At 36.3% G+C, this 13,913-nt stretch overlaps 1 protein-coding gene across 1 annotated transcript in view; it reads right to left on the reverse strand.

Moving 5' to 3' along the window:
* AHI1 (Abelson helper integration site 1) overlaps positions 1-13,913 on the reverse strand; it is a 232,452-nt gene that overhangs the window by 140,537 nt on the left and 78,002 nt on the right. The window contains exon 17 of the mRNA XM_068984959.1: positions 3,993-4,189. Within this exon, the coding sequence (XP_068841060.1) occupies positions 3,993-4,189 (197 nt within the window). The remainder of the gene's footprint in view (positions 1-3,992; positions 4,190-13,913) is intronic.

A 13,913-nucleotide genomic window follows, 5' to 3' on the forward strand; every position in this document is an offset into this window, starting at 1 on the left:
CTAAAGGATATCAGTAATCTCAGTCACTAAAAGGACACAGTAAAACTGACTGGGGCATGGGATTCTGATGGCCTGGACTAAATCTCAGCTCCAATGTTTCCATTTGTGTAAGATTGGCAACACTGCTTGATCTCTGAAAGCCTCAACTAGAATCTTCTCTAAAATGGGGATAACACTAGCATCTATGTTATAGGATGGTTTTGAGGGTTAAATACAATGAACATGTAAAACACTCAGCACAGTACTGGAAATTCGTTATGTCAGTACTAACCATAATTAAATAGATGTTGCTGCTGCTGCTGCTGCTAAGTTGCTTCAGTTGTGTCTGACTGTGCGACCCCATAGATGGCAGCCCACCAAGCTCTGTCGTCCCTGGGATTTTCCAGGCAAGAACACTGGAGTGGGTTGCCATTTCCTTCTCCAATTCGTGAAAGTGAAAAGTGAAAGTGAAGTCGCTCAGTTGTGTCTGACTCGTAGCAACCACATGGACTGCAGCCTACCAGGCTCCTCTATCCATGGGATTTTCCAGGCAAGAGTAATGGAGTGGGTTGCCATTGCCTTCTCTGAAATAAGAGTTAACTATCACTAATTATTATAAGATGAAATCTCCCGTGGGATAGAGAAAATTAATCATTTTTTTTTCCAAAACTGGCATACAGTATTTTAGTTATTAATTTCTATTTAAGATTTTTTCAGCCACACTATATGCAGTACATGGGATTCTTAGTTTCCCAACCAGGGATCAAACCTGTGCCCCCTACACTGGAAGCACAGAATCTTATTCCACTGGACCACCAGGGAAGTCTCTAAAGCATTTTTTAAACCCATTCAAACCCTATGACTCTGTGATCACTGACCTAGATGGTAGGTAAATTTTTAAAAGGGAGAGTGGTCTTGAGTGCTCAGGCAGCTGAAGAGGTATACTTTTCATTATAAGGTATTTAAGTTTATAGGAGAGCAACTTTTTGTAGGACCGCTTACTCTTAGCAGGTACCCCAGATTCTGAGGATCTCTGGATATACTGATAAGACCAAAATTCTGAGTCTGAAACCTTAGAATGAGCAGTGTCACTGCTCTCAAGATTCTGTCTACCTGTGAGGTCTTCGCTGGGTTGCAGAGCCTTGTAGGTGATGCTGCAGCAGTAGCACAGTGCTGGCTCTGTTAAGTATGAAACAGCTGAGTTTTATTATGAGTAAATGATAAAGCTACCAAGAACAGCAAATTATCTATTTTTGGCAACTTTTACTCATTCATGAGTAAACACCTATGAAATGTCTGAGGAGCTGAACTTATTATGCAAAATTCACACATACACAAATCACACCCTAAACTTGAACTATATTTTCTTAGAAAAATATTCCTTCTGTGGTTACAAAGAATGAAGTATAATCAGGGATACAGTCTTATATAATATAGAAGTAATACAGTTTTCTCTATTAGACTTCTACATAAAAGACCAATGACAGAGTCTCTTATAAACTAAATAACAGAAACCTAACAGAAAAAGGAATCTGGGGTCTACTGAAATGGAGAAGACTCTCGAGAGTCCCGTGGACAGCAAGGAGGTCAAATCAGTCAATCCTGGTCAAATCAGTCAATCCTAAAGGAAATCAACCCTAAATATTCATTGGAAGGACTGCTGCTGAAGCTGAAGCTCTAATACTTTGATCACCTAATGCAAAGAGCCAACTCACTGGAAAAGACCCTGATGCTGGGAAAGACTGAGGGCAGGCGGAGAAGGAGGTGACAGGAAGAGATGGTTGGATGGCATCACCGACTCAATGGACATGAGTTTGAGCAAATTCCAGAAGATAGGAAAGGACAAGGAAGCCTGACATGCTACAGTCCATGGGACTGCAAAGAGTCGGACAAGACTAAGTGATTGAACAATAACAAACAAAACACAGTTCAGGAAATATGAGAAAAGGCACTGTGACCAAAGGTGGGAATCTAGTGAACCTAAATGCCTGCAAAATGTAAATAGAATGGAGCTTCCGTGGGAACAAAGATGACATTTTGTTTTTACTCCCATACATACTACTTACATTCTGAGAGAAAACAATCTGCAGAGAACATTTGAAAAAAAGTTCAAAGAATTCTCTTAACACGGGAAATATATGGTTTTACAAAACCACAGCACATAGACAAGGCTTTCATTTCCAAAGGAAGCCTCGATCTACCTCAATCCCAAAGCGTACATCTGAATAATTTTTAAAAGTAAAGTTTAGCAAAAGCTAAATAAATCAATGATTCTAAGACAAAAAGCTTTTCGCTTATAATAAAGTATCAGTTTATTTCCCCCTTGCCTTTGATTTCATATCTTAGAAAATATTTTTCTGAAATACATTAAAAAATTTTTTTCCTGTACATCTACTTTCATTTGTTCTTACATCCTTTCATTTATCTGAGGATGACAGCTATAAAAGAGTGCAGGTAAAAAGCTCCAAGACCAAGGTGATTCCAGAATGTTAAGCTTTACAGTGTAAAGACTGACAGGCTGTAGGAAAATTTTTTTTTGTATGTCTGTCTGTGAGTTGCTCTTAGGTCTATAGATGAAGTCATATTGCCATGCAATATTTTAGACAAGGCCACCTTTTTTCCCCCCTACTGAATAAATATTTTTCTCTAAGTTTTAAAACTCCATTTATCTATTCATACTTCCTCTTAAAATTTGGAACACAATGCATTATTCAGTTATTTTAAAATGTTAAAATATACAGATTTACAACATTGAAATCATTAATTTATAGTCATATATTCTAAAATTTACATGAGACATATAAATTCCCCCATATTCCAACTAAACCTAACCCCCCTTGCCTGTGTGATCTGCATAACTCACACTCTATAACTCTATAAAAAAGGAAAAGGAGAGAGGTAGAAAATACAGTCCAAACTAAAGATGTCTCAATGTAGTTCTTCCTATGTTTGGTTTAAAACTGGTCAATATTCCTATCAAAGGAGGAGAAGAAGGGATGATTTATTAAGTGCCAGGCAATGCACCAAAAGGGGGAACACAACAAAAAACAGGCCTGTGAAGTCCATGTCTTTAATACTAATTCTCAGTGAAAGAATTATTATGGTCAAAGAGTATAAGGATTTTTAAGGATGTTCTACCTTCTCAATACATTTTACCACTTAACTTTGAGAAAGACTGTATAGTAATTTATCACTAACAGACTAAAACAGGACTTTTAACCAAGCATTGTCCTTCTCATTTTTATCATCTATTTTCCAGCTTTGCAGCAAATATCTGGTTTTGGCGGCACTACCTTTCTTAGAAGTGAGATGGAACTTTAAAATACGTTTATGAAACACTTGCACCTATTCTTTATGGAAGTACATGTTTATTTCTTTTATCCATTTCCTAATTAAAGTCTCACTACTTTGTTTTTTAGTTCTTGCATATTAAGAAGGCTGTTTCTTTTATATTTTAAGTATTTTTCCAGGTTGGTTGGTTGTCGTACACGTGTGTGCCTACATGCTGGATATGTGCCTATAGACACATACTTTTGAAATAGAGAAACAGGTCTTGGGCTGATAGTTACAGAATCTATCAGGCCAGGAAAACATAATAGATTATCCTAAGTTTAGTTTGCTTACTGAAGTTAGTGATTTTAAAACAAGTACCAGAAAGTAACTATGCACGTAGAAGAAGGCCTAGTTTTAAGTAACTACTGGAATCGCCTAGTGGTTCGGGTGGCAAAGAATCTGCCTGCAATGCAGGAGACCTGAGTTCAATCCCTGGGTTGGGAAGATCTTCTGGAGGAGGGCATGGCAATCCACTCCAGTATTCTTGCCTGGAGAATCTACATGGACAGAGGAGCATGGCGGGCTATAGTCCATGGGGTCACAAAGAGTTGGATATGACTAAGTGACTAACACTCACTTTTTCCATTCAATTAATATTTATTGGCATGGGTGTGTAAAACAGGATTGAAATAGTTTTAAAGTTTCCAACTTGTCTACTGCATAAAATGAAATAAACATACTGTGACAGAATCGATTTTCTGTTTCACTTGTTGCATCTTCACTGAAGAATGTTCAGTGGGAACACAGTCATCAGTGTGAAAGGATCCTTGATGAGGCAGTTTAGGGCAGGTGCATAAAGCACCCTGACTTCGGTGTATTCCAGGTAATGGAAAGGTTCCGTTGTAACGTCTGAACATTTCAGCCTCCTGCTGGGCAACTGGGAAAAAAAACAAGTCCATGATTAGTTAATCATCACAGTAAAAGCACAATGGAAAAATTAAGCCATGAAACGGAAGCATTAAACACATGATCAGAAAGTGCATAAAACATTTTAAATACTGCATAATAATAATACAACATGACTGACAAAACCATAAAGAAGGAAACAAACTGATTTCACAGGTAACCTCATGTCAGGCAGTATAACAGAGCCTGGAAGGCCAAGCAGTATCTGGGACTGGTAAATATAACACACTGGAATAAGATCCTAGCTTTAAAGAGATACATAAACACACAGTACAAAAAAAACACAAAATAGAATTAAAGAAAATATAAAAACAATAAAAATGATTATTCACAAACCTATCTTTTAAAACAACTGTTTTCATATTTCTATGCCCCTCCTAATCTTTATCCATATGTACATTTTATGTAAGGCATAAACACAATTTAAACACAATTTAACAGTTTTTCAATTTAAATGTAACTTTTTTCTATTTCTACAACTGTATAATTACCATTTATAAATGCCTTACAATATCTCATTGAAAGAAGCACCACAGTTTATTTATGTATTCTCCTATTGTTAAATACTTACAATGTTTTCTATTTTCCCTCATTATAGACCATATGTAAGTAAAGAAAAGTGAAAGAAAGTGCTAAATTGCTCGGTCTGAGTCTGACTCTTCGCGACCCCACAGACTATAGCCCACCAGGCTTGTTTGTGCATGGAATTCTCCAGGCAAGAATATTGCAGCGGGTTGCCATGACCTCCTCCAGGGGATCTTCCTGACCCAGGGATCAAACCCAGGTCTTCTACATTGCAGGCAGTTTCTTTAGTATCTGAGCCACCTGGGAAGTATGTGAGTAAGTGCTTTCGTAATTTGTTTTTTTAAAGGAGGTTTTCCTTTGGATTAATTCTCCAGAGTGGAACAGATGGCTCACAAGTTGAATGTTTTTGATGACAGGGACGATGAGGAGGGGAAGGAGGAGGAAGGAAATAGCACCTCTACTGTAACTCTGTGATTTTCAGGATGCTTTCACAGGCATCTCATTTAAAATAAATGGATTTGAAATTTTTTAAATGCCTGTAAGTACAAAGGAAAAAAAAAAGTAATCATTTAAAATAGTATTACCTTGATTATATAATTATGCAACCTAAAAATCCATAGAAGAAAAAATCGCAGTTTTGGACTTCATAAAAATTTCAAAGTCTGTTCTTTAAAGCTCTTAAGACAGAAGAAAAGCCAAAGACAGGGAGAAATACTTGCAAGTCACATATCTGACAGAGCACCACGTGTACAAAGGAAACCTAACTCTCAAAGGTCAACAATCAGAGAACAAACAAGCCCATTTTACAAGCAGGCAAGAGATTCGAACATACAATTCACTGAAAAAGAAATATGGATGGTCAGTGAGTACCAAAAAGGTGGTTACCATCATTAGTCACTAAAGATAGGCAAATTAAAATCAAAATGAAATAGCCCTCTACCCAATTACAAAGTCTAAAATTAAAAGGATTACCCATTTCAAATTTTGAAAAGATACAGAGATACTGAAACACAGACTACTGGTAAGAAAATTAAATGATACAACCAGTTTAGACAACAGTTTGGCAGCTTCTTAAAACATACGTCTGCAAAGAGATCCAGCCTTTCTACTCTTGCGAATTTACTCAAGAGAAATAAAAACATATGTTTATACAAACACATGTAGATGAATATTCATAGCATCTTTATTTGTAGTAGCTAAAAACTAAATAAAACTCAAATGCCCATCAACAGGTGAATGGAAAAACAAACCATGATATAGCAGTACAATAAAATAATACTCAGAAATAAAAAAGAACTATTGATAAACTCTAAAACACAAAGTAATACAAACTTCAAAGTAAGTATGAGTGACAGAAGCCAGAACAACAACAACAAAATGAGCATATGGCATATACTGTTTCGCTTATATACAAATCTAGAAAATTCAAAATAATTCAGTGTTTGCCTCATGGGAGGAGGAGGTAGGGAGATGACTAAGGAGCACAAAGTAACTTTGGGGGACGATGGATATGTTCATTATCTTGCTTGAGGTGATAGTCTTACAAGTATATAAATATGACTTGACTTATCAGCGTGTACTTTTAAAATATATGCAGTTTAGGGGGACTTCCCTGGAGGTACAGTGATTAAAATTTTGCCTTACAATGCAAGGTGTACAGGTTGGATCCCTGGTTACGGAGCTAAAATCCCACATGCCTAGAGGCCAAAAAACTAAAACATAAAACAGAAATGATATTGTAACAAATTCAATAAAAACTTTAAAATGGTCCACACTAAAAAAAAATCTAAAAAGAAAAAATATATATATACAGTTTATTGTCAGTTATACCTCGATAAAACTGCTAACAGAAAGTGATAGAAGGGGTTATTATTCAGAATCTCCACCAAATCAATTAAAAATAAACAACAGAAAAATGGGCAAATGACAGTTATAGAAAAATCACAAAACAAGAACTATATAGCCAACCTTACTAATAATTAAAGCAGAAATAAGGAGAAAAAGGCAAATTGGAAAGTTCTGTTTCTTTTATTGCCTATTCCACTAACCCACTGTACCTCAAGATATTTTGTTCCCAAGGAATAAACTGAGTAAGGGTAGGCAGGTGTGTACTAAAGTATTGCTTAAAATCATGAAAAACATGTAACAGTGGAATTGTGCAACAACAGTTGTTTAAATAAATCAGTGTATTCATTTAATGAAACGGAATTCAGCTGCTAAAATTATGTACATATGTATAATTATCACGATGGAAAGTTTCTCACAATTTATTATTAATCAGAAGAAAAAAGTTTATAAAGCAATATCATGAATATACAAAAAGATGATCACTTTTTAAAAAAGTCATCAACCTTGGTTTCAAGAAGTATGGACTTGAGAGAGCATGTATAAACAATTTTAGGTCCTTAATCTTTATATTCATGTACTACTTCATTCTGACTACTTCATTCACAGGTTCTAAGTGAGGAATAGCTCAAGGACAGTAGGGGCTCTCTGCCTGCAGACTTTGATAGTGGTAAGAACCAGGGGACGAAATTGAAGGAGACCACCTTACCACTCACCCTTGTAGTGATGTGCATTCCTCAGCACCAATTACTGTTCTCAGTTGGAAGTGTAGCTGTGTCAACACTTAGATTTTTGTGGGTCTGACTATTATCTTTCAGTACAGTTTGGATTTCTTTTCCTAACACTCAGAACATTTATCTACCTCAAATAGAAGACTGTTTAAAGAACAAAGAGAAACTTTGAAGCTGTAGAAGAAAAGTGCTCAAAGACTGGAGGTTTAACACTAGTATCAGTCAGGGATGAATGAGCAAAGATCTTTGCTTTCTAAAATTGTCCTTTCCCTACTGTATAGCCTAGGGAACTCTGCTCAGTGCTATGTGGCAGGCTGGGTGGTGGGAGTTTGGGGAGAATGGATACATGTTTTGTACTGCTGACTCCCTTTGCTGTCCACCTGAAACTATCACAACATTGTTAAGTGGCTATATTCCAATACAAAATAAAAAGTTAAAAAAATAAAATTGGCCTTTTAACATTTCATCAGGTTCTGCTACTATGACTGGAAAGTAAAACTGGGTTTAACTAATTAATGGCATTTTCTGACTCCTTGGGTTGTTTAGTCACTAAGCTGTGTCTGACTCTTTTGCGACCCCGTGGACTATAGCCTGCCAGGCTCCTCTGTCCATAGGATTTCCCAGGCAAGAATACTGGAGTGGTTTGCATTTCCCTCTCCAGGGGATCCTCCCAATGCAGGGATTGAACCCTCGTCTCCTGCATTGGCAGGTGGATTCTTTACCACTAAGCCAACAAGGAAGCCCACAAATACACATTAGTCAAACATGATTTCACTTCATTAGAAGCACCAATGCTAATATAAGCAACAGCTATACAGAATAGTAGGATAGTAGGATTTTGGTAATATTTTATTCCTTTTGCTAGACTGTATTTTTTAAGCATTATGCTATGCTAAACATTTTTCCTTTTTTAAAAAAGAAAGTTATCTAACTAGTAAAATTACAAAAGGCATTGCCTAAGTATTTCTTTATTTTTCCAGGCATTAAGATGCCTTTCAGAAAGGATTAAAAAGGCCTAAATGGATGCAGATAACAAAAATAAATCCCATGCAATTATGAATTCTTATTTCTATTGTCTAAAGGGAATTTTCTGTAGAAAAGCTATCTGACTAGATTTCAAGGAGTCAAATTAACACTCTACTTTATCTTTAGCTCCTCTAGTTTTGTGAAGAGTCATAAAACAATCTCCAATAATATTCATGTGAAGTGAAAGTGAAGCCGCTCAGTTGTGTCCGACTCTTTGTGACCCCATGGACTGTAGTCTACCAGGCTCCTCTCTCCATGGGATTTTCCAGGCAATAGTACTGGAGTGGATTGCCATTTCCTTCTCCAGGGGATCTTCCCAACCCAGGGATTGAACCCAGGTCTCCTGCATTGTAGACAGATGCTTTACCGTCTGAGCCACCAGGGAAGTCCAGTAATATTCATAAAGACCCAGTTTCTCAGGTACTACAAACAGGCTGCTTACTAGTTATTGTATTCTTTCCCCTTCTCTACCCACTAGAAATATCTATTTGTACAAGACTGTGCAGATTATTTCATTATAAAATAGATTATAATAGGTGGTTTCTGAAGTTCCTTTAAGCTCTATGCTTCTAACACTTAAAGCTTTCTAAATCATTATTATATAGGCCACAATTAGAGTATGATGTTGCAATTTGATAACTGTACCTCTTCACTTTGCCATTTTCTCATGTTAGTTTAGCTCTAACCTAACTAATTATGTTGAAAACTCACCGTTCTAACAGCCTCATCCCTATCCTTCCATGACTCTGAGAGGTACACTAGAGCAGGCCCTGGGAATACAAAGACACTGCCTGCCTTTTGGGGGTCTGAAGTTTTGGAGGTCAACAAGAAATTCATGCTGTGTGCTGAGTGGTACTGCAAAGCAATGGACAAGGTGCTGAGAACACAAAGGTGAACAACTTTTGTGTCATTTCCTTTCCTTCCTATATCCAAAATACTTCTAACTTTATCTTCTTTCATATAAAATTTAGGATTCTACATTTTACATAATTTAAATGCTTGGGGCTGACCCACAGAGATGTTATGGGGAGGGAGGTGGGAGGGGGGCTCATGTTTCGGAACACATGTAAGAATTAAAGATTTTAAAATTAAATAAAAAAAAATTAATTAAAAAAAAAGTTCTTAAAATGTTTTCACAACTGACACTCTATCCTGATTTATATATATAAGTTCAGTGCTTTTGTGTATGTTCTGGGCTTAATCATAAAAAATAAAGTGGTTTGCTCAGGAGATTTTTATCTTTATAGGAGGAAGAATGGAGGAAATAAGATATTTTAATCCTGTGCCTTTTGTATTTGAAGAGAATACAAGGTTTGTCATTATTAAAATTTATGTGTACTTATGTTATTAACTTCATAATAAAAATATAACTAAAAAATAGCACAGTCTTTCTTTTACACTATATTAACAGTAAGATTTCCTTTTGGTTCAACATTTAATACCTTTGGTCAACATCTGTTATTACATGTAGCCCTGTTACTGTACATAATTATCTTACTGGATACCTTATGCGTGCATGCATGCTAAGTCGCTTTAGTCATGTCCGACTCTTTGTGACCCTGTGGATGTAGCCCACCAAGCTCCTCTGTCCATGGGACTCTCCAGGCAAGAATACTGGAGTGGGTTGCCATGCTCTCCTCCAGGGGACCTTCCCAATCCAGGGGCTGAACCTGTGTCTTTGTCTGTCTCTGCATTGGCAGGCGGGTTCTTCACTACTAGCACCACCTGGGAAGCCCAGATACCTTATAAATATTTCTATTTCTAATTATGATACTATTACTATAAGCTGGTGAGTCTACTGCTTTAGTGTCTCAGTGTTCTGCAGTTATGTAGCAGCCTCCTCCTTTTCCTTTCACGTTTGCTTCCTGAAGAGAATTTCTGTGGTCTGAATGTTACGTTCCCCTAAAATTCCTATCCTGAAGTCCTAACTCCCATGATGATGATAGGAGGTGAGGCTTTGGGAAGGTGATTAGGTCATGAGAGCAGAGCCCTCATGAATGGCCTTAGTGCCCTTATATAAGAGGCCTCAGAGAGCTCCCTTGCCCCTTCCACCATATGAAGTAACAGCGAAAAGGTGCTATCTATGAATCAGAAAGTGGGCTCTCACTGGACACGGAATCTGTCAGTCCCTTGATCTTGGACTTCCCAGACTTCAAAACTAGAGAAATAAATAGTTTACTGCTACAGAAAACAGCTAGGATTTCCCTGCTGTAGACTGCTCCGTATATCAATGCTCCATATCTTTGCTTTCTAGTTTCATTTTATCCTTTAACAGAACACTGAGATAAGATAGAAAATTATTTTAATTTTTCAGGTGAAAAAACACATGTAGAAATGATAAATTTTTTGACCAGTGTCAAATAGAAAGTGATATCCTTTTGTCTAGAACCAAAATGCCCTAGTTCCTTCTTCAGCCTTTCCCTCCACACTGTTGTCTATTTTGAACAGTACCATTTTTTTTGTTTTGGGGGTATTTTAAAAAGCACCAATGTAAGAATAACAAAATGCCTGGACAGGAATTCAGCGCTCTGGTTTGTGCTCAAATCCATTAAGTTGACTACATTTTCCACAGGCTCTACATCCTTAAATGACACAAGCTTTCTATCAGAGTATTCATCTTATCTGTAATATTAAAACAGATGCTTCACGATATGACCAAGAAACAGGTGGCCTTAATATGTCTTAACATTTGGCATGCATACGTGATAAATCACTTCAGCCGTGTTCAACTCTATGCTATGCTCTGGACCGTACATACCCCACCAGACTTCTCTGTGCAAAGGGTTCTCCAGGCAAGAATACTGGAGTAGGCTGTCATGCGATCTTAATTTCTCCTACTAATCTAATAACAGATATCCAAAATGTTAACCTGCAGACAGTTATATATGTTACAGCTTAATCTTATCCAAATATAAGGATTATATTACCCTTATATTATAGGATATATATATTATCCTTATATTATAGAATATATAAGGGTAATATTATCCAAAATATTAATATCTGTTTTTGAATCATTCATAATTTGTACTTCAAGAACACCATTAATTTATACACAAAACCACAGATGTCAAATTTCAACTAGACACTACTTTATTGCAAAGATACTGTAAAAGTAGTTATATTAAAATATTAATTAAAATAAAATTTAATATTACATAATAAATAAAATTCATATTTTGGACTATACTGAGAATATAATGGCTTAATGTATTATAATTATCTCCAACATTTGCAAAGGAGTGAACAATTAATAATGATACTAGACAGCCAAAGTTTTAATTTTTAGGGGTCTTCCTAAATATTAAAATTGAAAACAAATGCTACATTTCACCACAGGTATATATGGCTACCTTCTTCAGTTACTTCATGAAATATGAAATACAAAAACTAAATTAGTAGTTTATTAGTAGCAGATAGTTTAATGTTTTAAAAACACAGGCTCTGGAGTTAGACAGTCTGGCAAGTGACATCATTTTATCAACTGTGTGACGTCATTCAGGTTGATTTCCCTGGCCATCAGTTTTACCATCTGCAAAATGAGGATAATACTGGCATCTACCTTGCGAGGACTGGGAAAGACTGTAAAGATAATGCATGTAAAATGCTAATTAGAGTAGGGAATACTTAATAAATAAACAAATAAATGCTTGATAGCAGAAATACTTGATAAATGTTAGCTACTACAACTACCACTATTATTATTAGACCCAAATTTACTAATTAATCATATTGATCATGTCTTTCATTCTTTATTTTTATAAAATTTAAGGGTGGATAATTCTGTTCTATGGATTTACTGCACATCAGTAATATGACAGGTTAGGTATAGGACCTTATAAATAAACACCATGGCCTTGTTACTAGGCAAGTTCTATAACAAAAATTTTATAGGAATGTAAAGGTATATATCACATGAACTCTGGTAAAGCATGTCACAATGTGAAAAATACACCTATCAACCAACAGAGGTGATCATTAATAAATATGAATTCTATAAATAAAATCATGTTTAGTGTCAACAGTAGGTTGCTTTTCAGTTCAACTATAATTCTCCCAGAGGTTTAATGAACTACTTAGGAAGTATAAAAGATAGGAAAAGCACATGGTTCTGATTCCTGGGTTTCACAGCCCTGTTCAACTTGGCACACAATAGATGCTCAATAAAGATCTGCTTTGTCTCAAACACAATGACGGAAAAGCACTCCAGAGTTAATGTTGACTCAGAGGACATACTGCCACCTAGAGAAAAATTAGGCTCATTACCTGGAATTATTATACAATGCTGACAACTCTGAAAACTAGGCTTGATCCTACATAAAATACTACATGTATATTCAATACATGTCAGCATTCTGCCTGCTGCTGCGTCTCTTCAGTCGTGTCTGACTCTGTGCGACCCCACAGACGGCAGCCCACCAGGCTCCTCCGTCTCTGGGATTCTCCAGGCAAGAACACTGGAGTGAGTTGCCATTTCCTTCTCCAATGCATGAAAGTGAAAAGCGAGAGTGAAGTCGCTCAGTTGTGTCTGACCATCAGTGACCCCATGGACTGCAGCCTTCCAGGCTCCCCCATCCACGGGATTTTCCAGGCAAGAGTACTGGAGTGGGATGCCATTGCCTTCTCCTAGGTACCACTTAAAAAAAAGACAAATAGGTCTCCAACTTTACTTCCCACAAAGTACAGATAATACAAAAAAAATCACGTTTCACAGAGACGAAGAATAAATGGTTTTGTAGGAACAAAAAAAGGTTTGCATATTAGACAATCAAAAGCTAATATTTCAGGAAATCTGCTAAAAAGTTTTGTGTAGTAAATGAAAGCATGTATTCCAAGTCCAGACTGTATGGATCCAAGTCCTGGTTCCCATAAAAGAGGGATAATTATGGTACCAACCTCATAAGATTATCGTGAAAACTTAAATACATGTAAAGTGCTTAAAATAGTACCAGGTCCATGCAAAACGCTTCGTATCAGATGTAATTACCAATAAATGTAGAACAGGATCCTACATTCTGAGGTAGGCAAGTATTGATTAATAACAGAACATTAATTGCTAAAGTCTAGCTTCATAAATTTAATTCAGGAGAAGCCGTTTCTCTGACTAGTACTCTGTTATTATGGGAATCCTAAAAGTACATTATTTGTGGTACCTTGTGACTAAATTTTGTATTACTAGATGATTAACTCTTTCAACATCAGGCAAATACAACAGCCTTCTGAAAGTAAAAATCATATTTCTTACCAAAAAAAGCAAAAAGTCAGTAGAATGAAAGACCCAGAAGACCACAACCTGAACATATGCTTAACAGGGAAAGATGCTTGCTGACTCTTCACAGATTTTGCTAGAACTGAAAGATGGATGATACATTTAGCTACCATTGTGGTCTCATTCACAGCTTATTTAGCTGATAAAAAAAAAAAAAAAGAAAGAACTTGCTCCATTTTCCTTGAAAATTGCCTAAATGTATCAGTGGCTCTGATAAACACTATTTAAAAAAATCATGTAACTGTTTTAGATCTTTCAATTTTAATATCATGAAAACACTTATGTAAAACTACATGCAA

This window comes from Capricornis sumatraensis, chromosome 13 (assembly GCF_032405125.1).
Source record: "Capricornis sumatraensis isolate serow.1 chromosome 13, serow.2, whole genome shotgun sequence".
In the NCBI taxonomy this organism is placed as follows: Eukaryota; Metazoa; Chordata; class Mammalia; order Artiodactyla; family Bovidae; genus Capricornis; species Capricornis sumatraensis.